Below are 24,366 nucleotides of genomic sequence, written 5' to 3'. Positions count from 1 at the left end.
CTGGTAGGTGCCGGTGCGCGTGTCTTTGTTTTTCTTTTTCTTTTTCCTTGTGAGTGGTTTGGTTAGGATGGAGAAGTAAGGGGGCTTTTATGCAAATGTCTTTTGTATGGAGACCAGAGTACCAGACGTCCAGACCAATAGACCATAGTTTTGGAAGCACATGGGTTTGGGGTTTTGGGCTGGTGAGGCATGCGCTTCATGTGAATGTATTTGAAAACTTATGAATTGGTTACTGGTATAATCTAAGTTAGCTTATGTGTTAAGTTCTTGGTAGAATTCTAATCATATTTGTGTTCAATCTAAAATAGCAAGAGTGCTCCGGTGCTTTTGGACTCTCTTTTATCTGCTCTTGGTACTATCTGCTGGTAACTACTGGTAACTAGAAAAGTGTATGTGTGTATATGTACTCTCTTCATTTAAACTTATAAGGCTTATTTGAGGGGAAATAGAGCCCTACAGTCTATACTTGTTTTACTATGTGTGTCATGCCATTGTTAGTTAGGATCGTAAGTCTTCGTTATGTAATGTATAAGAACCCATGCTATGTTTCTGACAGCAGATCTTTATAGATTATTTTGCTTTTCTTTCTTGATGTAACATGTGCTTATACGCATTTGCAGAAAAAAAATATGAGTTCTTTTTTATTTCATTAGGACAACCCTCTGACCAATAGTTGCTCTGTTAAAATATACCTATGACACAGACTTGATGTCATTAGATTCATTATTCAAAAATACTTCCAAAATAATACAAATTATATCATATTAAGAATATAATTAGAGTATTTATTGGTCAAAGACTTGTCCTAACAAAAAGATATAGAACTTGTAAAGAAAAATAGAGGGAGTATGTAATATCCGCATGAGTGCAAGAACAAAATATGGCCCTATCACTACCACAAAAAAATTCTTTTTGATACTGATGTAATCCGGAAACATGAGTTGGGCGATAACATATTTATAGAAGACAGAATCATTGTAATTTATAAAAAGTACATTTAATTAAAATAAATACTCATAAAGCTTTGGTTTTTTTACTTCTGTTATAAAAAGAGTTTGGTAGCTAAAGTTGGTGTAGTTAGATTGCAATTAACTCCACATGGCACCTTTTTCCTTGGTGTTATATGGAATATCATCCTATCGCTGATTATACATCATATGTCACTTTCCACCTTTTTCCTATCGTTCTGCTCATGATTATTGATGTCAGTGTTTTTCCCCATATTTGTGAATGATTGATGAGATGATTTTCACCAATTTACATATTCTTTTGGTTTTTCTTTACTTGATATTAAAACTTGAATAGATAATTACTTTGTCTAACTTTCTTTTGTCCTGAACAAAAAGGTACAAACCCCTGTAATGTACTGGAGAAGCTTCTTCGCATCTTTAATTAGCAGAGCATCATTTGCATACTAATCTCAGCAGCAGCCAGACTCAATTAATAGAAAATACAAACACCCTTAATTAAAAAAACAATCCATTCAGGTCAATCTACGGTTCAGTTTCCCCAAACAACCCCATCGTTCCTCATTGATCAATATTCACATCTTCAAAGGATGAAAGTGCAAAACCGCTGACCAGAGAGAGGTTTGGTGCGAGCATATTCCGAAACTGTCCCCAATTTTCCCGGGGAGCCAATGAAGCTTCATCAAGGGCTGTGGCATCACAGTAGGTGAACCCTGAACCTGAACCCTTTGGGGTCTGAGGACCATTTTGACCTCTGGCGCCTGTTGAACCCCGGCGGCTCTTCTGCTAACCCAAGAGGTCAGCACCTGAACAGCCGTGATGAGCTGATGACATCGCAGCTCTGCACCCCAAAAGCTAGTGGTGTTAGAAGACTTTGCCAAATTGGCCTCTTACCCTCTGATTATTCTGTTGCCAGGACCCAAGTACAGCATCAACAGCCGTACATTCGTTTTATGTGAATAAAAATTTAGTTGGTATATATGGATTTCTGAGACAAATAGATGTCCATTTTAGAGCACGAATGGTCTCTGATGAATACAAGGTCAGATTTAAACTATAATTTATGTTCTTCATCCAGATCAAATCCCCTGATCCCAAACAACTGAGAGTATGGTTGAAAAAGAAACGAGAACCAAATTTCAAATCGAAACAATTGTTTCTAGCACCACGACTTACTCCCTCTGTTCACTAGGAAAGCATTTCTTCTATCGTTTAAACTTATTCAGAAATATAAGCATCCCACCAAGTAGTATTCCACCTCAATCAAACATCCATCTAAATTATCTGCCAACTCTTGCTAGCCAATCAGGAGATGGCACGAGCATTTTCATTTGCGACTTAATTCGTCATAAAGTTAATTAAAAATACTTATATTTGAGAATAGAGTTTTTAGAGTTGATTTTCCCTGATCAATATAGTAAATCTTAAAAATCATCTTACATATAAGAATGTTAGATGGGCAACATGGTTATTGTACCTATCGCCCTAATTCTGTGTTCAAGTCCATATAAGCTGTGGTCCCTTCCATGAACTTTGAACGAATGTTAAAGCAGCCCCACAGTCAATTTTATTTTGGCCTGGGCTTTGTTTGGGCCTGGCCCTACCCGTGCCCTAACGAGACCCGGTCCAAGACCAAGATCCAAGTACCCAGATCGGGGGCGCCACAATCAACCGGCTCCTCTGTCCGTTCGCTGCCCCCTGTTTCTTCGCTAATTTCTCGCGTGGCGTGAGTCCGACGCCAGTGGTAGCGGCCCCCCTCCTTTCCGATCCATTTTCGTCGGGCGCAGCGGCGTCGGCGGAAGCGAAGGCGGAGACCAAGGGCTGCTACCCAGGTAGTAGTCGTTGCCATGTAACGGAGAAGTCAGGTTCTGTTCTTCTCACGACGGCCTCGCCATTCTTCTCAGCGGCGGACTGAGGCGGCGGCTCTCCCCGATCTGGTTTCGTCAGGTACGGTGGCGGCTGCCTCTCTCCCTCACTGTTTCATCCATGCCCACCCGACCATCGGAGCAAAATTAAATGTGGGGCTGCTTTAATATTCTGTGTTCAAGTCCATATAAGCCAAATAATTGCTTGTATAGTCCAAATGATCCTATAGTCATCTATCTTTCTCCAAATATGCCTTAATCAATATAGTCCAAATGATCCTATAAGCTCAATGTATGCCTTAATCAATATAGAGCCCCTTTGGCAGGCTAAGGAGCGGCTCCAAAGCCAGCTCCAGCAGGAGCCCTGCCAAACAGGAGCAAAACACAGCAACTCCAGGGATGGAGCCGCGTCTGAAGCCCTTGCGGCTTCCACGGAGGAGGCGGACCCACGTTTCACGGCTCCACGCGGGTCCGCGAGCGACCCGCGTCCCCTCATAAACGTGGCTACCAAACTTCGAAGTAATTACAATGATTTTGCCACCCCTTTTTCTCCCGGACTCGGTCCGCACGCGTCGAAAGTAAAAAAGAAACACTTCCTCCTCTCTCGTTGTTTCCCCTCACGAAACCAGGGGCAGCGGTGCAAGAATCCCCTCCGACGACCAGAGGCCGATGGCGCATAGGGAGGCACTCCGGGCAGCGAAATCGACGGATCTACTCTGGCGGAGGTCGATCCAGGCATTAGGGGCGGCGGAGGGTCCCTATACAGGCCGGATGGCGCCCTGCGGCTGGGCGAAGCTGCGGCGGCCGGCCAAGGTGCGGCGCGCGCGCTGCACACTCCGAGGGCGAGCGACGTGGCCCAGCTCCCACTATACCGGCGAGATATACAAGAAATCTTCATTCCCAAAATGCATGAGATACATCAACTCCAGAATCTAACGATGGATCCATGGATAGATTCTATGATGATCCTGATGATCCTGTACAGGCAATCTTTGTTTCTAGATCATCATAAGCATGTATCCATGGTTATATGATTTATACGAGGATTGACTCCTTTTCTAAAATTACTCTACTAATATGAGAAGACAATGATTATTAGCTAACCAATATTTCTATTTATTTATTTATTTGTTTTCACATGACTTAAAATTTAAACTGAGTGCAAACATAAAATTCAGCAGCACAAACACACCAAATAGCTAAGGGTATATTGGATATTTGACCTCCTCAATCTATTCATGAAAAATAAGATAAAACTATTTTGCCAAATATTTTCCAAAATAGCTTCAGCTCTACCAAAAAATTCACACCATCAGAGAAGCCGTTGCCGTTTTTGAGCAGCTGAAGCCTGCCAGATGATCCTATACACAAACTTCAAATTCTAGATTGCCAAACCATTCCATATAATTTTATATATATGGTCAACCTAACCTAGCTCTCCCGATGCATAGACATCTATCTTTCTCCAATCATCAATCATCAATCATCATCCATCAATCCATCATCATCGCTACAGTTAAACCACGCTAGAGTGAGGGCACTGTCCGATAGCAGCCTAGAGAGAGAGCGCGCAATATACAGCAGCCGAGAGAGAGAGAGTCCGGTGTATAGCAGCCGAGAGAGAGAGCGGGCGTAGCATGTTTTGCGCGGATTCCCTTGGATATTTATTCATAGCATGTGCGACTGTGCAACTAGCCGTCGTATCAGGAGATAACAATATTTTAAAATAAAATAAAATATTTCTAGAATAAAATAAAAAATTAGACATAACAATATCAGATAAAAATATTTTGAAACTCCAGCGGACATACTGACATACAGGATAATCCGCGGCTCGGTCGTACACTCCAGTTCTTGTTGGTTCGGCGACTTGGAAAAGCGACGGCTTCCGATCAATATCCTCTCTTTCCTTTCGGCGACGTTTGCTCTGCACGCCGCCGCTCTCGTGCGCGCGCCCTGAAAACCGCCGCCCCCGGCCGAGTCCCCTGCTGAGCGAGCTCGGTCGCGTGCCAACGCCGACGGAACTGCTACCCGCCAAAACGGCGGCCGTCGCCCTCTCGAGCTGGGTCGTTGGCGCCAATCCTCCCGCCTCGTACGGCCGCTTCGTTTCATCAGATGATACCCTGGAGCCAAGTGAGCATTATTGCAGCACTTAGCACGCATGGCCTGGGCAAGCTGTCGAGCTGATCGATCGATCGATCGATCTCGAGGTTGAAGACGAACACTTCGATGTGCGCTTCCGGATTTGTTTTTGTACTCATCGGAGCCGCCGGAGCGCAAGTACCGAGGTCCTCGGGGAAACCACATGGAGCAATAGTAGCATTTTTGTTTCCGCTCGGAGTTTCTTTTTATCTTTTTGGTATGCGCTCATCAGCTACACGCATTGAACTGATTTTTTTTAGAAAAAAAGAACTGAGAATAATGGGCTGCTAGTTTAGTTTCACCCTCTAATACTTATGTGTAAGAGTAAAGTTAATTGTTAAATAAATCATATTATACGGTGCGGGCTCAGGCAGATATTTAGTCGCCGTAAACATTGTACGTATATAAGTGGGCCTCACGTGAAGTCATCGATGGGCTGCGATACCTGTTATTATTAAAATTTCGAGCACAGTACATGTTATCCGCGTGGGCACCCATTCATCCTATTCCTAACACTATGAGCTGCTGCCTGGTCCGTTAAAAAAAAAGAAAAACACTCTGAGCTAAGCTATACAACTTTTTGCCCTTGTAGCCCACGTACCATACAGAGTTTCGTTTTTTTGGACGAAAGAGTCCAAGTCATTTCCTATTTTTCTGAATTTCAACAAACATAATGATCATGGATTGACTAAGAGTCTGTTTGGATCACCCCAACTAAACTTTAGTCCCTGTCACATCTGTCAAAATTTTACCGCCAAACCTACCGAGGGATACCCCTACCCTCGAAGTGATAGGTTGTAGGTAGGTTGTCGCTGAGATCATAAACTTAAAATTGCAAACAATACAAAATTTAGATAGGTTCGGACCGCGAGTTGCGTAATACTCTACCTCATGTATGGTAGTTTGTATTACCTTGGATGTAGATTGATGTGTTTCTGCCAATCTATATACCCCAGCTCTCCTTTATATACTCCAGGGCGAGTTACTGGTCGGTAGGAATCCTAGTTCTACTGGGTAGAGTCCTAATAGAATTATAGAGAAATCGTAGTAGGAGTCTCATGAATTAGCCTCTATTTATGCAATTAGTTTTATAATTAATTTATATTTAATACTCCTAATTGATATCAAACATCCAATAGGATATGACTAAAATTTAGTCACCAAATCCAAACAGACCCTAAATCACAATTTCAGCCGGCATCTGTGTTACTCCGAAGGCAGGAACACCATACTCCTATGTATCTATCAAAAAATAAAAGGAACGTTTTGGGACAGGTACATACGGCGTCTTCCATTTTCTCTAAGGATTTGAAGTTAAAGACTGTGTTTGGCTGATCTGAGCTCAGACTCCGGTTCTGAAGCTCAATCTCAAATTGGTACTAGCTAGGACGCAATACCAGGGAAGTCTAGCACTAGTCCACTACCAGGTCTAAAGACATCGGCGTTTCTGTCTCATGGTTCACTTTCGGTTCGGATGCATAATATTTTTGGAGCTTTAAAAAGATATCATTCTTTTGTGAAGTACTTTGGTTTTCAAAAGTTATTATGGAGGCAGTTGGATACTAAGTACAAACCTTGTAGTTCTGAAACCAGCATATAGTATTGCTAAACATGCAGTCTTATTTGGGTTTTAGAAAATTCAACTCTAGACCTCTTCTTTCTAAACTGTGGTTTTGCATGCCTCCAAGCTTCTAAAACTAGATTGTCTTAATACCATGATTTATGCGAGTTTTTATGCTCCAACGAAGAAGGAAGCTTTGTATACTGTTACCAAATCACACTTAGCAGTACTAGAAAAACGTTGATTAGTACCGGTTGGAAAAAGACTTAGTTCTGGTTCTCCAACCGGTACCGCGAAGCCGAGACTAAAATTCTCGGTCTTCGTTACCGGGTAAAACACGCGGTACGATTTTAGTGCCGGTTAAAGGTTCCACTCGATATCAAAATACTTTTATCAAAAAATATATTAAATTCGGGAAGAGGCATGCGCGCACACGTGCGTTTTTCAGTCACAAGTCACCTGATTTTTTCACATGAAATACGCGCGCGTGCGGCTGCCAGAATTCGAACCCGGAACCTCTTAGCCTCGTGTGTACCTTCCTTGCCATCTTACCGGTTGTGATTGAGAGAGATACTTTCTTTTAAAGTAATCTGTGAAAGATCCTTTACCACCCGGTATTAATGTGGCTAGAGGCATTAGCCTGATACTAATGGGGATCTTTTAGTACCAGGTGGTATTACCATCCGGTATTTTTGAGGTGGACCAATAGATCTTTTTCTACTGGTGTAGCACATATAGCATAATGCCTGTATGTTCTCTTCTTTGTATGGCTGTTGGATATACGCACAGGGAAGCATAACAGGAATAGACCTTACGATATATGTATGGTACATACTCTAAGTAGAACTGATGCCCTATCCCAAACAATAAAAGTGTAAGTGTGAAGATACGATGCATTATTCATGCTGCCATGGCAATCACATGCTGGGCACATGAAGCTGCGCGTGCTAACACACATCACCTACTGCCTTTACCATGCGCCGCAAATCGAATGGCTGCCAACTATGTGATGTTGAAGCATAAATTGGGATGCATTAATAAGAATGGGCCTGTTTAGTTCGTTGCGTGTAAACGCAATTTTTTTTTTGCAAATGAATCTTGCCAATTTGAAGTACTAAATGAAGTCTATTTATAAAACTTTTTGCACAGATGGATTGTAAATCGCGAGACGCATCTAATGATGCTAATTAATCCATGATTAAGCAATAATTTGCGGATGGTTACTGTAGCATCATTGTTGCAAAATATGGATTAAGTAGGTTCATTAGATTCGTCTCGCAATTTACAGCCCATCCATACAAAAAGTTTTGTAAATAGACTTCATTTAGTACTTCAAATTAGCAAGATTCCTTCGAAAATTTTGCGTTTATGGTTTTTTTGCGTTTACGGCCTGGGAACTAAACAGGGCCAATGTCGTGGAGTATGCGAGAACATTTGATTCTATTCCCCTGCTTTTAAACCTGTTTTGATGCATGTCCCAGCCCTTGTGATATGAATGCATGATTGCATTGCATATCACATATTAAGGTCGAAAGGATTCTCCACAATGCAACTCTCGGTTGTTGCGAACATGATGGCTCGTATCAAATGCATCACTGCTATTGTATCTTGTCCTTCCGTTTCGATTATTCGAATTGTATACAAATTTTTAAGTACCACGACAATGTATAGAAACGGAAAATTCAAATTTTCGGTACGAATCCTTATCAATTTTAATTAAAATCATTTCCTCAATTGTTTTATAAATTTAGAAAAATTAAAATAACTATAATTTAGGATGGAGGAAGTACATCAGAATTTACACCCTGTTCAATCGGGTGCATCGGATCTCGATCGGACGGTCCATCTCGGCGCCGTACCTCCGTTTCCACAGGAATTTAATTCCTTCCCGAAACCCCAGAGAGAGGGAAGGCGGAGCCGAAACGCGATCCTCGCCGTAAATCGTCTCCCTCCCTTTCCTCCGCCTCCGCCTCCTCCCCGCTTGGGCTGCGGCTCCCACCACCACATGCCTCGGCCTCCCTCTCGCCGTCGCCGCCACCCCAAACCCTAGCCCCGGCCCGCCGGCGCCCCACCCCCACCGGAAACCCTAGATCCTCCCGACGGCCCGCCCGATGGCGGGGGCCCCCGCGGCGGGCCAGGTCGTGGAGCGGTTCCGCGCGCGGCTGCGCGAGGAGGCGGGCGGCGAGCCGGGTGCCGCCGCGGTGGTGCGCGTGTACGCGGAGGCGCTCCGGGAGCTTACCTTCAACTGCAAGCCGGTCATCACCGAGCTCACCATCATCGCGGGGCAGCACGCCGCGCTCGCCGCCAGGGGCATCGCCGACGCCGTCTGCGCCCGCGTCGCCGAGGTCGGTCCCCCGCTCTTCTTTGCTCTCCTCCTGCGACAGTTGCTCTTGTTCTTCTTCTGGGGTTGGCTACGAGGAGGCTTGGGTTTAGGGTGCTGGATAGTCCCGGCTATGTGGAGTCAGCACCGTGTGGTAGCTAGGGTTTGGGGGATTGGTGTGGTTGTTGTGAAAGTCGAGAAATTCTGTGAAATTGATGGAATGCTTTTTATTCGTAGGTTTTGTAATAGCTGCATTCGGTAGAGATTCCTTCCCTTTTGGAGGAAGCGATGCACACAGATTTCATCCTGTCTCTCTGCTTGCTGTACCTGTTTCTGTCCCCATACACTTGGGGGTCTAGCAATCAGTGTGGAGTTTTGTAGTTTGGATTGAACTAATGGAAATGACGATTATGAGATTGGTGCTTAACATTTTATTTGTTCCTCTTAAACTTTCTGTTTAGTACCAGTGGATAACTGAGATGCACATGTTGGAATATGTAGCGACAGACTAAAAATAGGTGTCTGGGCATTGCAATTGCAAAAACCATCCGCTATGATTGATGTTTGAGATGGAAAATTCGAGGGGATTTAGGCTGTACTATATAAATGTGTTACACTGGTTTCTATATGAACTTGCAGTAAAATGACTTCAAAACTTTGGGCTTAATGGTTAGGATGCTTGCATGTTGAATATTTACTTGTTTAGTTGTTCTGTCGTTGATTTGGTTTTGTTTAGAAATATTTTGTAGCTTGCTGTTTTGCTGCTTTTCTTGAAGATGAGAGTCAACAATTTTAATTTTGAACGGAAGTGATATGAGAACTAACCCCAAGAGCAAGGAGTAAGCTACCAGAGTGGCCTCTGCATTTTTCCTTTCAGATCCTGTTGGCTATTTGAGACTGTTCAATTCACTTTATTTGGGTTCTTATATGTATGTGTTTTAATAAATTACCCATACTTTCAAGGTTCTTTTTCATTACAACCGTTGTTCTGTGATATTCTTGCAGGTGCCACCTGACCAGATATTACCATCTTTGTATCTGCTAGATAGTATTGTGAAGAACATAGGACGGGAATATATAGACCATTTTGCTGTTAGGTTGCAGAAGGTATTTGTTGATGCATACTGCAGAGTTCATCCCAGTCAGTATGCTTCAATGCGGCGCCTCTTTCGTACATGGTGGTCAGTGTTTCCTTCTTCTGTGCTTCGTGGCATCGAGGATGACCTTCAATTTTCTCCCTCAGAGGATAAGCGTCCTGCCATAGTGACAAATCCACATCAATCAGAGTCACTATCTCCTAGGCCGTCTCATGGCATACATGTAAATCCCAAGTATCTGGAAGCACAACAAAAATTGAAACAGGCCAATGTGGTAAGATTTTTTGTTGTGAATAAGTAAGTAGATAGTAGAGTCATTGGTGTATTTGTTTTGATTCAAGCAGTCAAGCATGGTAGTTTTAGGTCTAATGGAGAAGAAATATATGACAGCCAGTGTATTACTGTATTCTGTCAGTCTTTTGTTCTTTATTTAATTTTATTTAAGTTGTTGATTATTGATGTTTGTCTTCTACATTTGCTTTAAAAGCAGACACATCAACCAGCAGTTCGTGGCACGAGGCAAATGGCTGATTTGGAGGAGGATCTGATGAATGGATTAACATCAAATGGTTTGCGAGGGCGTCCGTCTTCAATGCTTCAGGTATTGAGAGCACATCTGCTTTTGTTGCTCCTTGTCATTCTTTCAACTAGTCTCCTATTCCAAGCCTGTCATCCACACCTCCGTATAGCTTTATGGCACATAATAATGCTTGTTTGGAAAATGAAATCATCTTCTGTTTGTTTTGCTCCCCTTATTGGTTGAAAAAGGAGAAAACCTTTGTTTTCTTTATATTTTTGGGGAAGGCTATATTTATTTAAGACTCTGGCATGTTTACTGACTATACTCTTCGCCTCTGTACCAAGTCTTCCAAGAGTTCCTACCAATTCTTATGCCTGATTTAGTATTGCTATTTGCTCTTAAATAGCTGAACTAAGTGACTTCTTAAATTGCTTGAGACAATGTTAGGTGCTTTATTTTTTCTCACATTAAACATAACCCCTAGTACTTCAATATGATAAAACTGTTCATCTTATTTCTTCTGTTTCAATCTAAACTGTACTGTAGTACGTGCCTTTTACTTTGCGATGGCTAATAATCTGTGTTGGAATCATATGGGCAGAAATCTACTGTGCAGTATGCTGATGATCCTGATCAACAAGAGACATTTCGTTCTATTGCTGGAATAAGGGCAACATCACCACATCTGTTGAGCACACATCCATCCGATGTCATTCTAGATGGGCCATTAGCCACTTCAAGGAGAAACTTGTCCAGGTCGCCACCTCTTGATGTGTTCCCTAGGAATGTGTCTCCCAAGAGAGCGATAGAGAGGATGCCACCATCTCATTCTGTATTGGGACCTGACCCCAGAAGATTGCCTGATCGGAATGGCAGGTCGAGATGGACTTTTGACGATGGTGCACAGCGGCCGACAATCAGCATGCTTGATGAAGAGTACAGGAAGCAAAGTGCAAGAGAACTTATTGATGCCTATGGGAATTGTCAAGGCCGAGATGCTGATGAAAGAGTTCCTAAAATGCAGCGCCTGGATTCAAATGGGATGGCTAGCAAATCTAGTGCACGAAATTGGCTCACTTCAGAGGAAGAAGAGTATTCTTGGGAGGATATGAGTCCAACTTTGACTGATCGAGTCAGAAGCAGCATGCCGTCCTTTACTCCTGGAACCATGAGAGCTGGATTTCCTGGGGCAAATGCAGGATTACTGGAATCTGATACTGGGAGGCACAATTTTCCAAGCCAATCTCATCGATCATCGATTGATGGACCACCATTAAATCTCGAAGATAGGATTACTTCTGCCAATGTATGATTGTCTCATCTTTCTTTAATTATAGTGAATAGATACATTAGCATAACACTTTATATGCCTGCCATCATTCTGGCAGTTTATGAATAATTTTTATCTTTTATTTCCTTCACTCTTTAAAGGCTTTTTTGCTCTTAATTTTTTTTATGATCTCCAGTACACAAGTTGGATTGCTGATTTTAATTTGATATATTTGTAAAATCATTGTTCTAAAAGGCAGCCGCCTTGGTGCTGCGTGCCAACTAGCCACACTTTTTTCATAATTAGTTCGTTCAATTGGGCTGCTGCCTTGCATGATGAGCTAGTTGTGATCTGCTGGCTGCCATGACCACCAGAGGAGCAGAAGTAGGAGCCAGGAGGAGCCGGCAAAGGACTAGCAAACCATGCCATATGCCCTCCATTCTTCATTCCATCTGGGTCACATGTCACAGCCTCCTGTATTCCTCTCCCCCTACAGCCTGCCTAGAGCCTAGCACCTTTTAGAACAATGATAAAAATAAAACCGCTATGCAATTAAGTATTGTCAAATGTGTACTCATAGGCTTCAGTTGACCAATCTAGGTACATAAAAGGATATTGCCAACTTCTGAAAGATTTAATCACATGTTTCCTGTTGCTATCCTTCTTGACTGAAAGAATGGTCATAGTCTTTGTGTATACTTCTTACTGATTCTTGCCATATTTATCCGAAGCTATATACTTAGACAAAAGTTCTGTGAAAAAAGATAATCATAAAACAACATTTTCTGTCATCACATACATGTGTTAGGGAAGGAACATTCCCGTCGTTATTTTTTGGCAGTTTACTCCTTTTATTTCACAATTTGCTGTTGAATAATGTATGTCCTGAGTTAGACATTGATTTCTAAAGTTTTCAGGCCCCAGATGTTTTCGGACAGTGTTCATTCTTTAACCACCTTTTTGACTTACGTTTAACTACAAAATTTTCAACATTTTTATCCGTGCGCCAAATGTAATTCATGTGGCAATGTTTTATCCGTATCTACTCTTAATGTATATTGACAAATTTGCCATCCTTTTTCTTCCCTTGCAGCATGTTGATATGTCTACTAGTAGGAGATATCCAAGCAATTATGGTGTTCAGAATGGAGCTCATTTGGAGTTCCAGATTTCTGAGCATACCCTCAATCACGGGAGAACTGCTACCATGCAAACTCCACCTTGGCAGCAGCCTACTGGTCTGCCATTGCGAGTACAAGCACTTGAACATCCATCAGTAGTTGATAGAATACCACTGCCTGCTGATAGTGAAATGCCAGTTAAGAGATTGGAGATTAGTGGTACATACAATGCTTTGGGTGTAGATATACCCTTGGTGGAGAAGCACAGGCCGCTAACTGCTCCTGCTCCGATAGAATGGCCTCCTCTTCGTCATACTCAGTCGCAAACTTTACTACCGATTCCACCCGATACAAAACATGTTAGAAATGCAGCAGATAGTCTAGAAATTAGGCCATTTGTTAGTCAAGGAGCCAGTTCATCTGTATTTGTTCCACAGCATCATTATGATGCCTTGGATCGGAAAACACTACGTACTGGTAGCTTAGCTCAACCACCATATCAGCACCAAGATTTGTTGCCATCAAGTCAACAAAATCAAGGTACAATTTTGGGAAACCAAGCTCAGCCTCATCATCCTCAACAATTCCATCCCCATCCCAATCCTCACCATCAGGAGGCTTTTAGAAGCTTTGCCCCTGGCATGTCTGTATCCCAGTTCGCAGGGCAAGGAGGTACTGCAGCGATGCCACCAGTTTCACTTCTGCCAAGTTCCTTTTCTGTACCACCTGCTGTGCCACCCTATGGCATGCCATCTGTGCCCAGTTTTCCTAGGCCACCATTACCTCCTGGACCACCACCTGCTTCACTGCAGATTGGTTCATCATCGTCACAAGTTGGTAGCGCTCAACCATTTGTCTCCGGACTATTGAGTAACCTTATGCGGCAAGGTGTAATTACATTGGAAACACCTGGCCGACCTCAGGTACTTCTTGCATTTTGTGCACCTTGTTCCTGGTATATAGTATTGTTCTGTTCATATGCATGAGTTATGTGCTAATTGAATGGTATACGTTGTGAATCTTTTCCTGTAGGATTCAATTGGAGTTGACTTCAATGTAGACCTCAAGGTACGAAACGAGCCTGTCATCAATGCTTTGTATCAGGATCTTTCAAGGCAGTGCAAAACTTGTGGCCTTCGGTTCAAATGCCAAGAGGAGCATCGTGCTCACATGGACTGGCATGTTACAAAAAATAGAAATTCAAAGAACCGTAAGCAATCTTCACGTAAATATTTTGTCACGGCGGAGGAATGGTTAAGAGCAGCAGAAACAGTTGGAAACGACGGTGTCCCTGCTTTTGTACCCTCAGACCCAGTCCCAGACAGAAAGGAAGAGAAAGAAATGGCTGTTCCTGCGGATGAGGAGCAAACAGCCTGTGCATTATGTAAAGAACCATTTGAAGATTTCTACAGTGATGAGACTGAAGAGTGGATGTACAAAGGTGCAGTTTACATGAATGCACCAGATGGTAATATCGATGGTCTGGAAAGGTCACAGTTGGGACCTATTGTCCATGCTAAATGTCGATCTGCGCCCAGCAATACTTCTTAGGATGGGCATAGCTGGTGAGTATCTGTGGATTTCATTGTGTTATAACAAACATCTGCAAACTTTTAAGGTGGAACATATATCTTGAGCTTAACCTCACTGGAGGTAGGGGAGATTGTCTCCTTGCTAGTATCTGGATGCATGCAACATGTTTTCAGCTACAGTTATATCTGACATCATGATGTTATCTGACTAAATAAGAATGCTGGATGTGATATGCAATGTTTTCGTTCATGATAATTATGTTCTGTGTTCAATGTTCTCTATTAGATGAAGATACTCCTGTTACACGAGTTAATATTTGCAGTTTTATTAGTTTTTATGTGAAGGGTGGACCTGGTGCAGTGGTAGAGACTCTCCACTTGTGGCCAGCCTCTTTGCAGTATTCTAATTTTTTTTTTTTGCAAGGGTAATGTTGTCTAGGAATTCCATTCCCCAGATCCCACCTTATGTGGGAGCTTTCAGCACTGGGCATGCCCTTTTGTTATCAGATTTTATGTGATATTTGTTTAACTTCTATGGTACTTGTTGTCCATTGTTAACATGTTTTTCTTGCTTATATTTGGGAGCCATTCTTTTGTGTCCGTTTTTTTTGTTGTTTGCAATTATTGTGCAGACCCATCGGATTTTCAGAATTTCCAAATCAATAAAAATGACCAATTACTCCATTGAGCAGTCAGTTACTCACTGAAGGATTCTTAGGTCCCCATCCATTTATAATAGAAATGTGAACATATGCTTGTTTAAGAAGTATTATTACTTAAATAGTGTAAAGTATGTAAGGAGTACATGCAAACTCACAGTTCTATATATATCATTTAATGTGATCTGATAATTTATATATTTCATAATTTCATAGCATGACTAAGCTGTTAATATTTCTCACATTTTGATATCCAGTATCTATGGTGGATAGAATTAGAAGGCTTTGGTCTAATTTGTAGAATTGGGGGATTATCAGGAATACTGAAGTTCCCATGTATTTGTAATTTACTGTTTTTGCTCATCATGGCATCAGTAAAGCTGCAAACTATAGTGTCTACCAGTCATCATGGCATCAGGAATGACACTAATAGCATTTTTGTTTCATTTTTGTCATGGTGCACATGGTGTTCCTTTTGCTGTTTTCTTTTATTCTGTTTTCTTTCTTGCGAGGATTTTATAGGTTGTTTTTGTGCTGGCTCTGGGCATATTTGCAAACATTATATTTGTTTAACTGTGTTTGGTATACACGTGTAAGCCACATGTGTACATGCAAGCACATAACTGCTGGTGATGACTGGCATGCTGATATGTTTATTGCCTTTTCTTTCTTCTATAGACTCGTCCTTTTGGATCGTGGTATCCTCAATGGCTGATTAGGAATGGTGGTAAATTTGAGTTATAATTGAGGCCTATTTGCCTCTGCGCTGTACCATAGAATTTAGATATTTTCTGGAATACTAACTAGTTACAACAAGTTTTATTCTGCTATGGCTCTACTGCTCTAGAAAGGGTCCTTTTATGCTAGATGCTGACATAGAAAGCTTCCAGTAGACTCGCCTGCTGGATTGCCCTGGATAGTGTATGTGAAATGGGGCTCATTTGTTTGCTCCTTTTGCAATAGTTAGATTTCTTTAAAATGTATATGCTTGTTGTAATAAATCATGCAAACTTACCGTCATCTGATGGTTAATAAACAATCCCTTTCCCTTAGAAGTGGACCATAAAAGATATAACCATGCTGATTTACTGACTATTTTTTTATCTTTGTCACAGGTTTGACTTCTTTTCTGGATGCGGCTGTAGACATGACCTGTAAACTACTGGAGACTCAGATTTTGGTATGATTAGCTTCTTTCCTATCTGGCTCTCTTGACAGCCAGTGCATAGATTGTTAATGTGACAATAGTGTAAAACTGTAAAATCTTTCTGTAATTCAGTGATTGAGCATCAGTGATCTGCCATACAATCACTATTGTCATACTGTGCTTGTGCCCTGTCATTTTTGTCCTTCTGTAGTTGCAGAGTGCTGCTGTTGCATTACTACGGTTGTGCGATCTACATATAAGCTTCATGTCTAGGGTTTCAGGCAGCCCAGTTGGTGATAGGCATATGTGTAACCATGGTTTCACCGGACGTGAACAACAATATCTTTGTATTGTTCTGCTTTCTTTCCCTTGTTAATATTTTGTGCAGGACAATATCAGTCTCTTAGTTGGCTGCTAGCTTCCGCAACATCGAAGGGATCATGCAAGATGACCAAGAGTGATGGCATCTGTCTATGGCTCTCCTGAACTACTGAAGGGACTAAATGCTGCCTTTTCTTTTATTGTCTTTCAGTATTTTCTTTGTAAGTCGAGAGCAATGTATAAAGTGTGGTGAAGATCATTCTTGGTCGCTTGTATAATTCCATCTTGCTGGATTTATTTGTGCTAGCCAAATCCGATTCAGATTGTTTTCACTTTTCAGACTTCATGCTTTGTTCCGAAGTTATGCAAATTGCTCTATGGAAGAATTTTATTTGTCTCCTAAGTTGGGAATTGCAATTACTGTATTGCCATCTGAATTAAACTGTATCATCAACTGTTATTTGTGTACGAAGTTCTTGCTTTCCTGGTGAAGTGCAGGAACTGCAGGAGCTAACGTTTCAGCTATACCACCTTTGGTGGACATTAAGGTTGACGATGTGTATGGATGTCTACTTTCATCTTGAGAAGTCTTAGTCTTAGAGTTGTGTGACATTCTGGTCACCGGGCAGAGTCTGTAACCTGTGATGGTAGATAACTGGTGGAGATGCATATGATCAGATCACTTGCGTCGCTGTAAAACATTTCTGTTGAAATCCTGCAGTCGGAGGAGGCGAAAGTATTGTGGACAAAAGTAACCGTACACCGTCATGGTGTGCGATAAAATGACTAGGGGTCTACTTCCTGTATAATTTCTAAATTGTGCGTGCTAGCATTTGATGCTTTATGTTCATCCTTTGATGTGGCTTGGTGTAATGTGGCTTTAGTTCGAGCTAGGATTGCATTCAGTTTCTTAATTATGTTCATGTTCCTCAAACTCTGCAGTTGTGGCTTGCATCCAAGGGCACTTCAATCTGATGGAAATATTTTCTTTTATGATCTAGCCACTCTACTCGGCATTTTTGGATGAATCGATGAGAACTTGCTGTCATGTAAAACGACAGGCAGAGATCAAACTGGATCGCACTGTCATGCTCTTGCGGTCAGCTTGCGCACCGTAAGGAACTTACGTTAAACTGGATCGCATCTGAATGCAACAAACTAGGACCAACAAGAAACACAAAGAAATCGAAATTGCAATGTTTCAATAGCGAAAAAAACTACAAGCAACGACAGGCAGGTTTTAGCCCAGGATTGGTTATGACCGAACACCTAGATTCTACAAATCTTTGCAAATCCAAAAAAAAAGAGAGGCAACAAATCTCTGTTCTCTAGCTACCAGCATGCAGGCAGGCGCCTTAGCCTGAACAACAGCAACAGCACAAACATGACACGGTACACAGCGGCTAATCGAAAACCCTAAACTTGTAGAAAGAGACCAGACACAGCATCATCTCAGCAGCATCCATTCTGTAGTAGAATCGATGGGGAAGTCAATACCCGAACCATCCCCCCTTGCATAGTGGTGACCGCCTTCCTTTCCGCGACGTTTTCGCAAGGTTTCTTCAACACTAGCAGTATGAGCACCACATGGCAAGGAGAGTCTGAGGTGCGTTCTTGACTCCCAAATGATGAATACTCCAAAAATCCAGCTGCTCCCCCCTCCTGCAACTAAAAAGATTCAAATATCATTTTAATGTAGAAAACTCAAACAGCATTATTCTAGGATGGCGTCTACTTTTGACAAGAGGCTGCGAGTGGCATGTACCTCGAAATCATATGGATGGCTACTGTGGGTTGCCTTCCGCGCAGACGGCGGCCTTGATGCGCTCCACGGTGCAGGCGATGAGGCTGTTCACGGTGGCGACAGAGCCCAGTGAGAGCTTGGCGGTGGGGACCGAGTCCACCAGGATCTGGAACGCCACAGTCAGGAGGGATCCGCCGCCGGCCTCCAAGCCGGCGCTTATCTCTCCATGGGGAGAAGCACCAGGTGGCCCGTCGGGGAGGATGGCGAAGCCCGACGGCAGCAGGGCCACGTAGTCCGGGTCGCCGCCGTTCAGCACCACGTTCATCGCCACCACGTCCACCGGCGCGTACACGACGTAGGACCCCGACGCGTCGGTGCAGCTCTCCTGCAGGATCAGCATGTTGCTCTGGTTCGAGTTTGCACTCTGCACAACACCATCAGAAAGAAGATCCATACGTTACATGTGCGATGTGCGCAATCAAAACTGAAAAAATCATGAGCATAACAGTGCATTATCAAAATGCAGAAAACCGTAAGGACTCAGTTTCATGTGTATCCTGTATTGGACCACGACACTAAAATTGTGGGACTATTCAGCGGCATCCGAGGAATTTAACCGAAGATATTGGATGCAGTTTGGTGTTACGAGCACTTACATTGACACGAAGAAGGGAGACGCAGTTGCCATGGTCCCGGCCGTTGGCAATGTGAGCCATTTCTTGGACGGCACCACCATTTGAAAGAATGTCCCACTGCAGTTTCAAAATTTTGATCAGGAAAACACTTAGATCGGCAATCACAAGCGTGCCGTGGGGAGAACATTTCAGCCATGTGGAATATGATGCTTAGTACCTCGCTGCGAGAGGTCTCGTCACGGAGGAAGTCGAAGACCCTCTTGGGCGGGACTGGGAGCCAGAAGGAGGTAGCAGCATTGAGCACGATGCCGGGGGGCCTGCCGGGGTCATCCACGCTCTTCCTGGTCATGACACGCACGTCTTCAGCACCGCTGCCCGAGAGGGTCGTCCACTGGTGTGCAGCGGACGCGGTCACGCCACCGCAGAAGCTCGCTACCATCCGCTCTGCCAGCTTAAGCATGCTCTTCCTCCCCTCTATGCTTGTGATCACTGCAGTTTCATGGATGAACACAGATGTATAATAAGCTTTTGCAATCTGTGTTATCCTCAGTTGATGATTTGCACAGGATAAAAGTGATCTCCGTGTACTTACCACCAAGGTCACCATTGGGGATGTTGCTGGCCATGGCGCTGGCGAGGCGCTCACATTGTCGGTCCAGGGTGCCGACCCACCGTTTCGCACCAAATGCAAGCCCTGAATTCACCAAAGGCCTGTAGAGATTGTGCACTGACCTGTCATCGACCTCGACATGCTCCACCCAGGTCACCTGCATGCACAAGAACGCATACTGGCATTAACATGAGTTTCCTGACAGGAAACACAATTGTTGGCAGGCATTTGTTGAATGTGTGCGCTTTCAAAAAAAATGCTATACCATTATTACATGCAGTTGATTGAGCAAGAAATTTGTCAAGGAGTTAGTTAACCTTTGAATAGCCATTGGGCATTTCTTGGATAAGGCAGCCGGATGGCCTGCGCCGGCACTTCAAGACAGGGTTAGGGCGGAGGCTGTCGAGCGAGACGTCAACAACGGCCCACGTCCCGTCTGGATTGTTCTTGCAGTACCTTGCAAAGTAGCTCTCCCGTGTTGGCACAAGCGGCGAAGGCACCTGAAACTCCATTGACATCTGCAAGGTGATAGTCAGCATTGTCAGCTAATCATAGATTGTACACATTTTGATCAAATAAAATGCGCCATGAACAGAAATGAAAGATACACACCACTTGCAATGCACCATTATAGCTCCCTGCCACGCCAGTTGACAGCACCTCGTGCGTCGAAGCCCTCGACACAATGCTGGAGAACACAGCAGCGAATCGGTTCTGCACACAGGGGATTGAGTCACACGGATCAGCAAGCAGTGATCAATCAAACCGGTTCAGCCAATTAAGACCTACGGTCATTTTGTGCCAAGGTACTGACCGCGTCCATGAGTATCTCAACGAGGCTGTCACGCGTCATGATCACCACGGCGCCGTCACGGGATGCCTCCGGCCGTAGCCCATACTGCCTCGGCCCAAGCCCGCCTGGGAACATCCGGCCGTATTCCTCCTCGTCGAGCTGTGCTCCTGCCGCGCCATTGCCCCACAGTGGCGCGTCCAGCCGTGCCATCCGTAGGAGCTCATCCATGGCGGCGACGGCCAGCTCCACGATCATGGGCTTGTCAGCGTCGAGCTGGCCGGTCGACACGCTCCTCAGCAGCTCTCCCGCACCGGCGCCAACACCGAACAGGTGGTCGGGGCCAAGGCCGGCCGACCCGAACGCACCGACGACGTCCAGCGGGGAGCGGGCGGCAGCGGCGGCGAGCGGGCTGGAGAGCACCGGGAAGGAGACCATGGGCTTTCCGACGTGCTTGGCAGCGATGCCCGAGATCCGGTCGATCTCGTCGCGGAGGCGGGCGTTCTCGAGCCGGAGGTGGTGCTCGTCGAAGGACATCTCGCCGAGGGCAGCAGGGCCGCCGCAGCTGGGGCAGGAGGCCGTGCTGAGCGCCTCCTTGTACCGCATGTTCTCGGCGCGCAGCTTGTCGTTCTCCGCGCGCAGCTGCGCATTCTCCTGCCGCTCATGCTGGTTCTGCACACACCCAAAATCACATTGACATGATGATCAGTTACATTACATATATACTTGCACGTCATATACATGTTATTGTATGATGCAAGTTAGGATTCTGGGGTCTTGTTCAGCTGTGTACAGGTTAACATGCCTGTCACGTTGTCAGGTCATCATCCACAAATATGCACAAATGGTCTGAAATTTGTCCAAAAGAAATTCAATCTTTTTGTAGCATCACATATAATGCCATGGAATCAAGAACAATGTATCTAGTGTTGTAGAACTTGCCTTCATCTGTGTGCGCTTGTTCTGGAACCAAAACTTGACTTGCAGTGGCTCGAGGCCGAGCTCCCGGCTCAGCTCCTTCCGCTGCTTGTCATCTGGGTGCGGGCACTCCTTAAAGAACCTGATCAATCGTCACAATTCATCAAACCCTCCAAACAATCAGAGCGGTGGTACGCTTCCAAATGCTGCTTAAAGAATGAAGAGTTAAAGTAATGGCTCTTACGCTTCCATTTCTTGGATCTGGTGCTGGGTATGGCGGTGGTACCGCTTCTTCTTGTTCGGCCGCTGGTTGGGGTCTTCCTGGCCGTCATCGCCAGAGGTGCCATCAGGGTTCTCGCTGCACGACTTGCTCTCGAACTCATCTGCCAGTGTGTCAGAGCGGCCATGGATGATGTTGTCGCCGCTGTCCACCCCAGCTGGGATCTGATCAAAGAGTTGCTGCTGGAACGCTTGCTGCAGGTGATGGCTGTCTAGCAGGTCAGCCTGCAATTTGGTCAGTCCACAAATGTAAGAGTCAGAGTTTGAGATGATATGAATAATTTGTGAATTATACGAAGAATAAACTGAGGATGGAGAATGCAATCGAGAGATGATACCGGGGATTATATAAAATAAATGGAAAATTAAAGACACAACAGGAAATTAAACAGAAACCTATTTGGAGCAGTACAACTTTGATCAAGAACATACACCCCGTGAGATCAACTTGTCTACTCTTTCTTCCTCCTACCAGTATGTACTACCCAGCTTACATTAAATAGCAGATCAACTGGTGGTCAGTATCTTGAATGTGGCGCCCATCAATACGAGCATATATGTACAACAGCCTACCGTTTCACACCGAAATTAATCCAGGAAAAGGTATGCACAAGCAAGAACATTAAAGAACAAGACACCAAAAACTCGAACACAAGAACAAGGACCTTCCTCGCTTTGTTCTAAGAGAGGCACTGCATTCAAACAGAACCGTACCTATACTAGCAAGAGAAAAAGCAGAAGAGAAAAATCTTTTTTTTTCACCCAAAAAACTAGCCACGACTCGGACACTGATCCTTCACGCTCCAAAAGATCGAGATCTCTCAGTTTGGAAATTACCTGGCTCAAAGACAGCGCCGAAGAGGACCCATACGCGACGCCATTCCGGCCAATCATCGCCGGCATGCGCCTCGCCGGCGTCATGAACGGTGGCAGCCCGCTCCTAGTGCCTCCCAAGCCCTAGCTCGTGCCCTCCAGCCGCTCCCATTCTGCAAAGAGGAAAAAAAAGGTGCATGTTACATTCATATATGTCTGTCCGCCCAAGCTAAGTCAACCAGGAGAGAACGAAAGAAGTAAGCGGCAGCCTAGAAATGTCCACAGATCACACTGCCTTACACGCCACGTAACAGCAGATCTAGGGCACGCGCACGCAAGAGCTCCCGAGCCAAGAACTCGGCGAGGAAGAAGCCCGGCTAGAGGCCGTGAGATCTGAGACAGGCGATCTGTACCTCCGATCCCTGCTCGCCGATGCCTCCTGAAGAATCTGTCGTCTGGTGGCGATATCGCATGCGAGAAGCTGCGGGAACCAGCGCTCCGGCCGCGCACGAAGCTGGCTAGCAGGAGCCGGGCGGAAGCGCGTGGAGAGATCTCGACGCCATGGGAGGGGGAGGAGGAGGGGAGGAAGGGGAACGGCGGATGGGAGAATGTGGAGATGGGGTGGAAGGAGTTATTGCGAGCTGGGGGAGTGGAGAGCGGATGGATGCAAACGCATTTATGGGGAGAGGGTGCAGCGTTATTGCTCAGGCAGCGAGAGGAGAGGGGAGAGAGAGAGCTAGAGAGCGAAGAGAGAGAGGGGGTAGCGTTTTCCTTGGAGGAGAGAGAGAGAGAGTAACGTACGCGGTGACAGCTTACTACTACTTCATATATGACCTGTTTTTCTCTCTGGAAGTTTGGCTACTACTGCCAAATTTACAGTGCTGCTGCTTGGCTGTGCCTTAAAAAAAATAACAGGCAGGAACTGAAAGTTTAAAACCTGGCGCCGGTCATGTTGTTCATGTGAGGGCAGAGGCATGCATGGCGCCTCAAGGAGGCCATGAGATCGAATTATTCTTCATTCGAATTTCAGCCATGGTTTTTGTTTTACTAGCTCACAGAATGTCGAGGAAAAAAGCCATTGATCTTTGAAGCGCCTGATACATATCATGCCTATTAGAAACATGGGTTTCATATATAGTTTGTCAGTGTTTTTTAGAATATTCATACCTTGTTTTGAAAAAAAAATATTTACCTAGAGCTTTAGCTCCAAAGTCTTCACCACTCACGGTACGCTGGGGTTGACGATGGACAACATCATGAGCTGGACAACACTATCCTCTTCCCACAACCACAAGTCCACACACACCACATACATCTTCCGCGTTCAACTATTTTCCCAAAAGCACTGCTTTATATAATTTACGCTCTTAACTAAAATTAAAAACATTCAAACCGAAGTAGCAAGATTTTAACGTGTGGGTATGAGGCTCCAATTTGAATGGTATATGGAATGACTATTTCAATGGCAAAACATATGGTCCGGATGACTATTTCATTAATAGATCAATGTTGACCTATATGTTTCATTGTTATGTGATTTGGTAGCTCAATGATGTCATATGAGGTATGACCTGCAGTTTGGTAGTTGACGATATTTATGAAGCAAAAGGACTTCAAGGATTAAAGTCCAAATTTTCAACCCGCCCCCCCCCCCCCTCCCCCCTACGTGGAGTTATTTTTTTTTTTATGAAATGGGAGGGGACGTGGAGTTCATTTTTCATGCATCCTCGGATTCATTTAAATTGACTATAACTTGATTCGTACCGAAGACTGTAAATTCATTAAACATGAGTAACGTTGAATGCTCAAGAATATATGCCAGTTTTTTCATTGCGAAACTTACAGTAGCTTTTTCTTTATTTACTTACAACTTGAAAAGTAATTTTACGTATCCAATCGAAACAAACACTACTTTTCATTTATATTCCACGTTTATTTAGACTTGAGAAGATCCCTGCATAATTTTAAAAGTTCCTTCAGATAACAAATTGCTACATCAGAGAAAAGAGAGAGCAAACCTATGGCATTCGCACGTAGCAGATAATAAAATGAGC

At 44.1% G+C, this 24,366-nt stretch overlaps 2 protein-coding genes across 3 annotated transcripts; one reads left to right on the top strand and one right to left on the bottom strand.

The window, feature by feature from the left end:
* Positions 1–8,458: 8,458 nt before the first annotated feature.
* LOC112896626 (polyadenylation and cleavage factor homolog 4-like) lies at positions 8,459–16,855 on the top strand. Of its 2 annotated transcripts, none has more exons than XM_025964657.1 (7): positions 8,459–8,881; positions 9,862–10,227; positions 10,441–10,554; positions 11,075–11,779; positions 12,837–13,787; positions 13,897–14,429; positions 16,171–16,855. In XM_025964657.1, exons 1-6 carry the CDS (start codon positions 8,648–8,650, stop codon positions 14,413–14,415), a joined length of 2,889 nt encoding a protein of 962 aa, XP_025820442.1. In that variant the 5' UTR covers positions 8,459–8,647; the 3' UTR covers positions 14,416–14,429; positions 16,171–16,855. The 2 variants fall into 2 exon arrangements, with proteins under 2 accessions (XP_025820442.1, XP_025820443.1); XM_025964658.1 differs by having other exon boundaries at positions 8,648–8,881; positions 10,444–10,554.
* A 906-nt stretch (positions 16,856–17,761) lies between these two features.
* On the bottom strand, positions 17,762–22,988 carry LOC112897457 (homeobox-leucine zipper protein ROC1-like). The gene is made up of 12 exons (XM_025965751.1): positions 22,726–22,988; positions 22,337–22,485; positions 21,465–21,724; positions 21,245–21,362; positions 20,327–20,974; positions 20,125–20,226; positions 19,830–20,030; positions 19,495–19,669; positions 19,120–19,391; positions 18,924–19,019; positions 18,289–18,691; positions 17,762–18,191 (listed from the first exon to the last, which is right to left on the bottom strand). Exons 2-11 carry the CDS (start codon positions 22,418–22,420, stop codon positions 18,308–18,310), a joined length of 2,340 nt encoding a protein of 779 aa, XP_025821536.1. The 5' UTR covers positions 22,421–22,485; positions 22,726–22,988; the 3' UTR covers positions 17,762–18,191; positions 18,289–18,307.
* Positions 22,989–24,366: the final 1,378 nt, after the last annotated feature.

This window comes from Panicum hallii, chromosome 6 (genome assembly GCF_002211085.1).
Source record: "Panicum hallii strain FIL2 chromosome 6, PHallii_v3.1, whole genome shotgun sequence".
NCBI lineage: Eukaryota > Viridiplantae > Streptophyta > Magnoliopsida > Poales > Poaceae > Panicum > Panicum hallii.
Note: the sequence above shows the minus strand (reverse complement) of the source record. Positions and strands in the feature narration are given on the sequence as shown.

Bases quoted from the DNA above. Each gene is read 5' to 3' on its own strand.
- LOC112896626 (XM_025964657.1), top strand. From the start codon at position 8,648: ATGGCGGGGGCCCCCGCGGCGGGCCAGGTCGTGGAGCGGTTCCGCGCG. The intron at 11,780-12,836 runs GTATGATTGTCT...CTTCCCTTGCAG, and splicing joins ATAGGATTACTTCTGCCAAT to CATGTTGATATGTCTACTAG. The intron at 13,788-13,896 runs GTACTTCTTGCA...CTTTTCCTGTAG, and splicing joins AAACACCTGGCCGACCTCAG to GATTCAATTGGAGTTGACTT.
- LOC112897457 (XM_025965751.1), bottom strand. From the start codon at position 22,420: ATGACGCCGGCGAGGCGCATGCCGGCGATGATTGGCCGGAATGGCGTC. The intron at 20,031-20,124 runs GTGTGTATCTTT...ATCACCTTGCAG, and splicing joins ATAATGGTGCATTGCAAGTG to ATGTCAATGGAGTTTCAGGT. The intron at 19,392-19,494 runs GTAAGTACACGG...ATGAAACTGCAG, and splicing joins CCCCAATGGTGACCTTGGTG to TGATCACAAGCATAGAGGGG.